This window comes from Grammomys surdaster, unplaced genomic scaffold, assembly GCF_004785775.1.
Source record: "Grammomys surdaster isolate TR1022 unplaced genomic scaffold, NIH_TR_1.0 126059, whole genome shotgun sequence".
In the NCBI taxonomy this organism is placed as follows: domain Eukaryota; kingdom Metazoa; phylum Chordata; class Mammalia; order Rodentia; family Muridae; genus Grammomys; species Grammomys surdaster.
The window spans coordinates 2079023-2089327 of NW_021620869.1; the positions used below are offsets into that span (position 1 = coordinate 2079023).

Genomic DNA, 10305 nt, shown 5'->3' on the forward strand with positions numbered 1-10305 from the left:
CCTATGGATGATGTAGCAGAGCATTATGCTGCTCCCCTATGGATGATTTATCAGCAAAGCTATCCAAGCCGTGTACTTGCGTGCTGTTGTGGGGAAGATACCTGCTTATCCTTCTGGTGGAAGCCAGATATTGGTGTATAAAGGGAAAAACCAAAATAATCCAGAAACCCTTCTTCTGGAGTGAGGAGTTGAGAAAAACCAGGGAGAATATCTAGGATTAGCACTTGCTTTTTCACTCTTGCCCTTGAGGTCCCTCCATTCCAGCATGGCTGCTGTGGGGACCTGCCTCCTCTCCATAGATTCCTCCTGAATGTGAAGGTACAGCCCTGGCCTGGAAAGTTGTTTAGTGAGGAAACGCCCTTTGGGAGCACTAATGTGCTTGAGGGCCTCCCAGGGCCTTTTCCGAGAGATACTCTGTTACTCAAGGAAAAAAGTCCAACTCTTCCAGAAGAAAAGATCAGATGACCTACAAGGAAACAAGAACGAGACTGGGCACCAGATGACGATGGCGAGAGGACTCCGAACCTGGCACACTACGTCCAGCTGAAGCATCCTTTACATGTGAGGGCATACATGGCCTTCGGAGCTTGTTTGCAAGTACCTTGTGGAACTAGACAAAATCAACGTACAGAGAACAAAGGACAATTGAAAGAAAGATTGAGACCCCTTAGAGGAGTGAGTGTGTGGGTTCACACCAGGGCTGCTGACCTTGAATTGGATGAATTGGCTCGCAGGAGGGGAGATTCTTGGCACAAAGGAGACAGACAGTCCAGAATAAACCATGCAAAAGTGTGTTCCCTACAGAGGACTCTCTGTTGTCATGTGAGACCCCCTCTTACCATCCACGTGAAGACTAAGGACAGAAGGCAGGATGGGGGTGGGCCGCATGGAGAGTCCAGGAGAAAAACCACAAGACAAAGGTTCCTGCCAGATTCTACCATTGGGCCAGGCTCCATAATTTTCAAAGGCAACCAAACTGACAAACAGAGATGGACAGACGGCATGGGTGTGCCATGAACCGAAGGTCATGAGTAGTTTTGTGTCTGAGGTTTTAAGGGATTCTTTTTCTTGTGATATCACTGCAGGGTGACAGTGGCCCTAAGGACACTTTTATTTCTTTTTGAGATGGAACCCAAGAGACTGAACCCACAGAGAAAACAGACTGTTGTAGGCTTTATGAAAAGTACTCACAGGGGCCAACATAACACAGACTGTCAGTGAGCCTGTTTTATCCAAAAAGCAAGACAAACTGGCGAGGAGTGCACACTGCAGCATGCACAACCACTCTGCCCGTGTGCATGGGATCAAAAGCGGGGGACACTGAATTCAGGGATCAGTGGGCCCTCTGTGATCGATGCCTTCTGGCATCGTAACGCCCTGAATATGAACAGGTGTCCTTCCAGGGCAGTTTTCCAGGTGAGGTCACCTTGGGGCTTACACTTCCATCATATACTCTGATCTTCTGTGGGGCTAGGTGAACACAGTCTAAGTCTCTAGTGGGACTCAGAAGGAAGAAAGCCCTCTGGGCCCTAGGAAAGTCTAACCCATTATCCCTAGAGGGATTAGATGGTGAAGGACAGAGCAAGAATCCGACAGTCGAAGGAGCATCTGTTTGTGCTGCTAGCTGCTTACCCAGAGGTGCTGAAGACACACCTGGTACTCTGTGAGGACAGGACAGAACAGTCCAGGCTACAAGTAGCTCTACATGTTGCCAAGCCTGGGGTGGCATTCCTCAAGCCAGGGCTTACTCAGTGACCACTCTTCACTGATTTTCACCTGACTTGGTATCTTTTCTATGAAGAAGTGAGCTGGGTGGCCTGAAGTGGGTCCTCAGGGTGGGAGAGGGGCATGGTGTGGGAGAGGATTACTGGAAATAAGGAGGATGGACCAGTCTTTCTAAGACAGATCCTGGGTATGTCCTGTTCTCGGGCCTCTCGCTCATGAAGTTGGGGATTGTGTCCTAGCTGGTGTGCCAGCTGCCCCGTGGGCAGACCCTATGTGCCTCCCAGCTTCCCACTGTGGTGCTTCTCACTGTGGTAGCTATGAAGAACAACCAGCCCCCTTCCCTTCCACACACATGACTTACTTTCTGTGTCCTTGCTGCTGTTCTTGGGTAGCTGGAGGGCCAGATGGACCTGCTCAGGAGCCTCTGTGTTCTTGAGCGGCATCGGAGTGGTGGGTTCTAGGAGAAGCTAAGGATGACCACATGGCCCTTGCTTCCTGCCCTGGTCCACCCACTGATCTCACACACTGGCAAAGCTCACTGTGACCCCAGCACTGTACCCCAGTGTAGGCTGAGCCTCACGCTCCTTGCCCCTCTGAAAGCCATGTTTTCTACTTTCCTGAAGCTGCTTCCTAAGGAATCTCATTGTTGTCCAGGTGATGTCTGGGCCTCTCTCTCCTACCCACGGTCAGGTTCTCCTTTTCTTTCCCCTCAGCCATGCTCTCTGAGGAGTGAGGAAGGGGGTTTCTCTTTCTTATCAGCATCTTCAGCTATCTGGGTTCTTGGCCTCAGCTGCAAGCCATCCCTACAGAACTTACCTCTGCTCCTAGGCATTTTCTCCTGGCCTGTGTGCAAGCCTGGTGGTCCCTATCTTGGTGCTCTGTATCTCAGCATGCCCACCTGCAAGTGTCCCTTCTCTCCCATCTAGACTTGTTGTCCGCTCTTGTCACTGCCTGTCCACTCCCTTACTCATGTCCTCGGCTCTCTGCCCTTGAGCACCACTGTCGTCACATAGAGCTGGGGAAACCCCATGTGGTTAGGGGCCTGGCCTCTCCCAGGCAGACTCAGGAACTGCCCTTTACCTGGTAAGTGGATGGCAGGAGCCTTTCCTGCTACCCTAGAAGTCTAAAACCTCACACACGGCCAGGATTGAGGTTGCTAGTAGAGCCAGGAATGACTGGCCAGTGAAGTCTTTAAACCCAGATTTTAAGGATCTCAACATATTTTATGCCAGGGGCAAAGAGTAGTGAGGCCACTAGGGTTGCTACCAGGTTGGTGCCAGGAAGTTTGCAATACGCACGTGATCTCACAGTTACTGCTCTGCTGGGCAAGCCACCAAACCTGGCACTCACTCTTCGTCTTCCATCCACAAGCTCTGAGAACCTGCAGACAGGGCAGGCGGGTCATGGGTTGAGTGCAGACTAGGAACCCAGGGCTGGGGCTAGGGTGTGTACCTGGGTGGCTGAGTTGGTATTTCAGGGGCACTGTGGTCATTGAGCAGGCGCAGCTCTGGCAGGCGCACAGGGGCTGGTCTATTTCTGAGCATCCGTGAGTGGTGTCCTCCCTGGTACCAGCGTCTGTCAGTGCCATCCCTGGGGGCTGCCAAAAGAAAGGAGAAAGGGGAGTAGTAATCAACTAGGTTGCCTAGTGTTCCTGTCTCTGCCCTCACTGCAGAAGTGCAGCTCACACCCAGCCCTGCTTAGGCATGGGCAGAGAGGGCCGCACATTGCCTAAGAAGCCTGTGCCACCTGCTATACTTTTCTAAGGAGAGGCCATGCATTATGCTGCAACAGACGACACTAGCCTGGAAGGCCAGCTCCCCCACACTCCCCAGCAGAGTCCTGACTTGGCTAAGTGGAGGCTAGACTGCAGATCACAGCCCTGTGGGTCAAGTGTTCCTGATGGGCAGCTTTCCTACAGCCAGGCCCTTGCCACCCTTTGTGTTCCTTCAGCCTCTCAAGCTAGGTGTCTTCCTTCTCTATCTGCCTCGTCCTGACTGACAGCCTCATAGGGAGACCCCACCTGTCTTTTTACCTGGCAGGTATGCCTGGAGCCCAGCTGGTAGAATGGCAGGGTTGGGTCTGAGAATTAGCACAGCATATAAACACTGCCTTTACTGTCATGTCCACAAAGCAGCCTCGTGGGCTGGGATGAGAAAGGAGGAGGGGCCCAGGAAGGCTGGGATTGGAGCCCCACTCTCTTGGAGAGCACTGGCCCTGCTCTGAGAACCTGCTGTCTTGTCTGTTCTTGTGCACCTTCTGCTTGTCTTCTCACTGAGTTCTGCTCCCTGCACTCCTGAAACTATTCTCATGGCACCTCTTGTAAGGTTTGAGACTGGCATGTAGGACACTTTTGGGTTTCAGTAGAATGCCCTGTCACCCTTGAGAATAGACTGAGGTTGTTAATGTGGCCATCTGAATGTCCTTCTCTGTCCAGGTGTTCCTTCCTGTCCTTCCCAGCCACTTGTCTCTTGCCCTCCTCTCTGGTGCCCATGCCCTGTGGCTCCTTTTGGGTCAGGCCTGGGCCTCTGTATTGCTGCCTGCTTGGTAGCTCTTTCATGATGAAGTCCTGCATTTTCTGCTAAGCCTGCTGGGATTGGACTGGTAAAACAGAATATGATGAGGCTCTTGCTGTCAACTGTCCTTCCTTACCCATATGCCCTATGCCTAGGTCTGTGTTCCCAGGAATGGCCCATGCAAGTTTTCTATGCTGCCTCCTCTGGGCAAGGATATCACACACCCCAAGAGCAACAAGCAGCCCAACTGTTTGGTTTGAACAACTCCCCAGTCCCCTCCTGTCGTGGCACTCACAGGTGATGATGTAGAGATGTGCAGGCTCGCTGTGCAGCTGGCCCTGCTCTGTGCCCTGCACAGCTGTAACTGAGAGCTGGTACCGCCGACCTGGCATCAGGTCACGCACTGTATAGGACACCAGCTTCCCATTGGGGATGTAGCGGCTCTTGGTACTCTGACTGGTGGTCACATTGATGACGTAAGCCTCCAGTGAGATACCTGGGCTGGGGGTGTCCCAGACCATATGGGCAGAGGTAGCTGTGACCCGAGAGGCAGTCAGATTTGCTGGAGGCAAAGGCCCTGGATGAGGAATGGACAGAAGGAGGGGTTAGAGGTCAAAGGGCATCTGGAAAAACATCACCTAAGGTCTTTGAGGGATCTGGAGCTGCGTCTGAAGCCAGCCTTGGTTACTGCTGACGCTGTCACCCTGTCATCTGGGGGGTGGCACGGGGATCCTGTATGAAGAAGCTAGGTCATGCATCCAGCACGCCTCCCCAAGTCTCTGAGGGTCACAGTCCTGAGTCTGGGAGGCATGGAGTTGTACCTACTAGTCATCCTTGCTTCATGAGATCCCTCCGCTCTTACATTCCCTTCTCACAGTTCATACAGCAGAATGAGCACATGGACCAGCAACACCAAGAACGTATTAATAAAAATGGAGCCAGAGTGGGCTGGTCACATGACCCCAAAGCCCTGAGTGACAGCATCCCGGCTTGCTCCTTGAACTCTGATGTACTCATTGGAAGGCACACTGAGGGGCGCCTTGCTGTATTCAGGTGCTGGGGCAGCCTTGAACAGTGTCTCTGGCAGAAGGCTTCTCCTGCCCATCCAAGTGAAGAGATATCAAGGAGGTCAAGGTCTGAGTTTACAGTGGAAGGACACTCTTGGCAGGACAGGATGCTAGGAGGGAAGCCCTGGGTCTAGAGGGTACCATATGTGAGAGTTCAGAAGGCAGAAACTGCCTGTCTGCTTACTGGTCCACACGTTCAGAGGAGCTGAGGCCAGGCTCTCAGTAGGATATTCAGCTCCTCTAGGCCCACTGAGGGTGGTTAGCCGCACACTGTATCTTCTCCCTGGCATCAGGTCCCTGTCAGAATCGGACAAGGAGGAGAGGAGCATCTAGGCGTTAGCTCTAAATAACCAGGAGTCATATTTTGCTAATAGTGGTCCTGGCTGCCTCCGTGAGGGGCAGATCAGGCCCCAGCCCCCTCAGGTGAAGGATAACAGGTACACAAAGAACACTGTGGGCCCCCGCGTTCCCAAGGCATCTCTTACCCAAATGTGAGGTGGTCCACACTCCTGTCCACCTCAGTGGACTGGACCACAGAGGCCTCAGGGTAGAGGATGGACACTCGGACCCTGCTGACAGTGGCATGCTGGATCCTGTGAAGAGCCCACTGCACTGAGATGGCATTGGCTGAAATGTTGGTGACCTCGAAGTCTTCAATGGGGCGGGGTCCTGCAGGGAGATGAGCTGCTCAGCTACTCACCTGCTCCTCTCTGCCCAGTCCTTCCTCTCTGATCCACCCTTCTGGTTATTGCTTCCTTCCCTGTAGGAAAGACAGCCTCCACACAGAGCTGTCTGCTGAACTGTGGGTAGGGAACAGCATCCTCTCCTGGGCAGCAGTGGCCAGGCCACCTTCAGAAACTCACGGGTGCGGGTGAGCAGTGCTGCAGGCCTGCTGATGTCGTTTTTGTTGTTTGTGTTTCTCTTGACTGAGAAAACCGAGATGTTGTAGGCACGGCCAGCTGCTAGGGCCCGGAGCTGGTGAGAGGAGCGACTCCGGTCCACAAAGTCTGTGCGCCGGGAAGATCCGTCCGAGGAGGCATAAGTGACTGCATAGCCATCCAGCACCTGTCTGGCCGTGGCGCCCTCAGGTGGGCTCCAGGAGATGGAGACGCCACTCTCCTCCACCCTTTCTACCCTGAGGGCTGTTGGTGGGAGGAGCTCTTCAGGGTTGCACCAAACACAAAGGAGGCGGAGGGGTTAGCCTTTAAGCACGGAAGCAGCTCCCAGTCAAGTCACCTAGACTGGCCCTGGGGCCTGGTCACCCAGGTCGTTCCTAGCAGGGAGCTTTCTCAGTTGGGCTGCTGCGGCCCTTTGGAGGTTTGCATTTCTACATAGGTGGCTGTTGGTGCCCCCTCCCTGCTCTGAAGGGGACATAGGTCAGCAGCTGTCTGCCCATCTTTCCCGCTTGGCCCCTGGCCTACCTTCTGGCCCCCTTGTTCCTCCATCCTCCTTCCCGGAGCTCCTGGCCCTCACCTTTGGTGCAGTCCTTGCCTGTGTAGCCCACTTTGCAGGTACAGCTGTGGGACCCGTTGCTGGCCAAGCAGTAGCCGCGGCCCCCACAGGGGCTAGAGAAGCAGGGGTCACTCACTGAGGGGGGAAATGACAGTGAGGGGGGGAGTTGGGGTTTTCTTGTACTTCGGCTTCTTGCTGTATAGGTGGCATGGGTGGGCGAGGGGTGGGGTAGTGTCATGGCATCTGTTGTCTCTCTCTGCCTTTCAAGCTCAGTGCTGCCTGCCAGGCACTGTATGGCCAAAACAAGCATGGCTCTAGGCTGGTGCTCCAACCTAGAGAGAGACTAGAGAGACTGTTCTAGAGGGAGACTAGAACGCTGACCAGGAGCTCTCTGGTGTTAGGGCATTATGGGCAAGGATAAACTGCTGTGGATGCCTGTGTTCTGAAAGGCCTGGTCGAGGGACCTATCATGTGCTAATAGGGAAAAGGTTCTCCATGGAAAGGACAGTGAGCGTGCGGGGCTCTGGGGATGCAAGTCAGCCTGTCCAGGAACAACAGAGCCAGTTAAGGTGGGTGTCAGGCTACAGACAGAGCATATGTCCCTGGAAGTGGACGTGGAGGAAGATGAAGGAAGCAAACAGGGTGCCAAGGAGACCAGACAACCAAGGAAGGCCCTCTGTGACATCCTACCTGTCTCACAGTTGTAGCCAAAGAAGCCCTCTGGACACACACACAGGTAGGCCCCACCACCGTCCTCACACCGGCCTCCGTGCTGGCAGGGGCTGGAGGCACAGGCATCCACCTCTGGAGAACACCCAAAGGGTTGGCCCGAGCTGCAGGGAGGGACTCTGGGGGAGGGAGGAGAGGACAGCGGGAAGAAGGGATAGGGGGAGGCAAGGAGCAATGGCCAGGAGAGGGATATGGCACACCTGTGGGTAGGAGGGGCTCTCAGGGACCCCCCCCCACCCAGTTTCCTTCCTCCCTCAAGGTCACCACAGCCTTGGGGGTTTCTCTCTGGGTGGCTTGTCCAGCAAGAGGATGGCTCCTGGCTGCCCCTGACCTCCCAGGATCCCTGGTTCTGTGGGACCCACCTGAAAGAACCCTACCTGTTTCACAGTGGATTCCAACAAAACCTTCAGGGCACTGGCAGATGAAAGCCCTGGGGAGGTCCCTGCAGGAGCCTCCATTTCTGCAGGGCTGTGCTTGGCACTCGTCTGTCTCTGCACAGACAGGGGAGGGCACTGACTCATATTGGAACCTCCTGCATGTCCCCCAGGATTCTATTTGCTCCCTAATGATGAGCAAGGCCCTGAGGCCTCAGTGCCTGGGCCCTCTACTCTGGACCACAGCCTCTCTCTTATCACATCCTCTTGCTCCTCCTTGGTTGGTTTGCTGCCCATTTCCAGCACCTAACATCCTCACCGCTGCTTCTGTGCATGCTCCATGCTCCCCGGCATCACAACTGGAAACAGCCTCTATGCTCTGCCCTTGCAGAAGCCAGTCTTTGTTTCGGAGCTTCAAGCCCCATACAGGCACAAGGGATGCAGGTCTCACCCTGCCACAGACTGGCAGGCCTCTGCTCCCTCCAGTAATGGCAGTGCCAGGTGTCAAGGGCTGCGAGCTGTCCATATTCTCTGCCCCACCCCCCAGGCCTGACTCTGATGGTAGGCCAATGATTTTCAGATGAGCTCTCAGTCTCCAGGGTAAGAGGGGACAGAGAGCTTTTAAAATCTATTCTGGCCAGCAGAGTAACCCCAAGAGAACAAGCAGTGACTGAGATAGCTATTTAGAGTTCTGTCCAGAGCAAGGATACTGTGACAAGGCGGCCATGGCTGGGGAACCCCAATGCCCTCAGCAGACCTCTTACCTAGCTCACAGTGGACTCCTTCATACCCTGGGCTGCAGAGGCACTGGTAACCAGCAATGAGGTCCTGGCAGGAGCCTCCATGAAGGCATGGCTGAGACCGGCACTCATCTACTTCTAAGGACAGACCCCAAGAACAAAACGAGGTGGCTATTATTAATCTAGATGAAGATGGAAAGGAAGTAGCTGCAGGGCTTTGGGCAAGCTTGCAGTGTGCCTTGATACAGAAGCCAGACCAGGGCTATCCTCAGAGGTCTCAGGCCTGACTGATAGTCTGTAAAATGACTAACACACACGCATGCACGCACGCGTGCGAAACCAGCATGCTGGGGGAACTGTCTGTAGGTTCACCATATGCTGCTTTTCCTGGAAGTTGTGCTCCTGAATTTGAATGTTCACTTTGAGAAAAGTCTAATTCCACACTTAAGAAGGCGCCTCAGCAGGTAAGGGCATTTATTCCTCTTGCAGACGACTCAGGGTGGAGTCCCAGCACTCATGCGGTGCCTCTGTAAGGCCAGTTTCACAGGCTCTAATGCTCTCCTCTTACCTCCTCAGGCACCCACATGGTTTACATACATAAGTGTAGGCAAAACACTCATATACATAAAATAAAAATAGAAATCTAAACAAGTATTTTTCAAAAGAATTAAATAGACTAGCCGTGTTGGGATCAGAAGACAAAGCAATATTTACCTGTTGGCTTTCAGGCCCCTCCCCTCCTCTGTTCAACACCCAATGCTGTGTTGATCATTTCTCTATCTCTTTAAAATTATTTTTTAAATTTATTTTTTTGAGACAGGATTTCACTATGTAGCCATGGCTGGCCCATAACTCTTTTTTTTTTTTTTTTTTTTAGACTAGGCTGGCCTTGAACTCATAGAGACCCTCCTGCCCTTTCTCTCTCTGGAGTGTTGAGATTAAAGCAGTGAGTGAGATGGCTCACCATACCCAGCCCTAAAATGAGTTTTTAAAGTTTGATGAGTTGCCTAAACAAGACATAGCTTTTGTTGTTTCTGAACTTTGCTGACAGAGTGCCATGAAAAGTGTTCTTCCTCACCCAATGCTTCATGGGTAGGAGAAGTCCACATTGCTGTGGGACTCTGAGGGTCACCACTCTCGCTGCTGTTTAATGCCCCATAGTTGCTGGCATCATATTTTATCCTTTCTCATTTGTGAGCACTTGTGTTGGTTCCAGATTTTTCTGCATGTGTGTAACTACAAAAGCTGCTGCTGTCGGGGTTCTCCGCATATCCTGGTGTCGATAAGTGAGTTTCTTACGTTTACTGGGAAATGGGATTGTTCAGACGCAGGCTGCCCCTTAACAGGCACATTGCCAGATCGTTTCCAAGTGCTTCTGGCAACTTACATAGAGTCCCTCCAGCAACCAACAAAGCAGTTTGTGGTCCACGTTCTCACCGATAGACTTCCAGACTTCTGATAGATGCAGATAGCTGTTGGATGTGCACACTTGCATTTTCCTGATTACTGTGAAGTAAAATGCCCAATTTCACACTCGCTGGCCTCATACGGCTCTTCTTCCATAAGGTGTGTACCTGCTTTGTCTGTTTCTCTGTTGGACTTATTCTTTTCATTCTCATTCATTGGTGTTCTCATAGTAGTCTTGATATTAGTGTCTCCTCTCTCTCTCTCTCTCTCTCTCTCTCTCTCTCTCTCTCTCTCTCTC

At 52.8% G+C, this 10305-nt stretch overlaps 1 protein-coding gene across 1 annotated transcript in view; it reads right to left on the bottom strand.

Annotated features, from left to right (window-relative positions):
* Positions 1-10305, bottom strand: part of Sned1 (sushi, nidogen and EGF like domains 1) — a 59326-nt gene that overhangs the window by 9368 nt on the left and 39653 nt on the right. The window contains exons 17-27 of the mRNA XM_028755377.1: positions 8625-8738; positions 7864-7977; positions 7448-7561; positions 6779-6892; positions 6169-6465; positions 5791-5974; positions 5490-5602; positions 4534-4815; positions 3178-3322; positions 3024-3106; positions 2087-2182 (exon numbers count right to left, since the gene is read on the bottom strand). Of these exons, the coding sequence (XP_028611210.1) occupies positions 2087-2182; positions 3024-3106; positions 3178-3322; positions 4534-4815; positions 5490-5602; positions 5791-5974; positions 6169-6465; positions 6779-6892; positions 7448-7561; positions 7864-7977; positions 8625-8738 (1656 nt within the window). The remainder of the gene's footprint in view (positions 1-2086; positions 2183-3023; positions 3107-3177; positions 3323-4533; positions 4816-5489; positions 5603-5790; positions 5975-6168; positions 6466-6778; positions 6893-7447; positions 7562-7863; positions 7978-8624; positions 8739-10305) is intronic.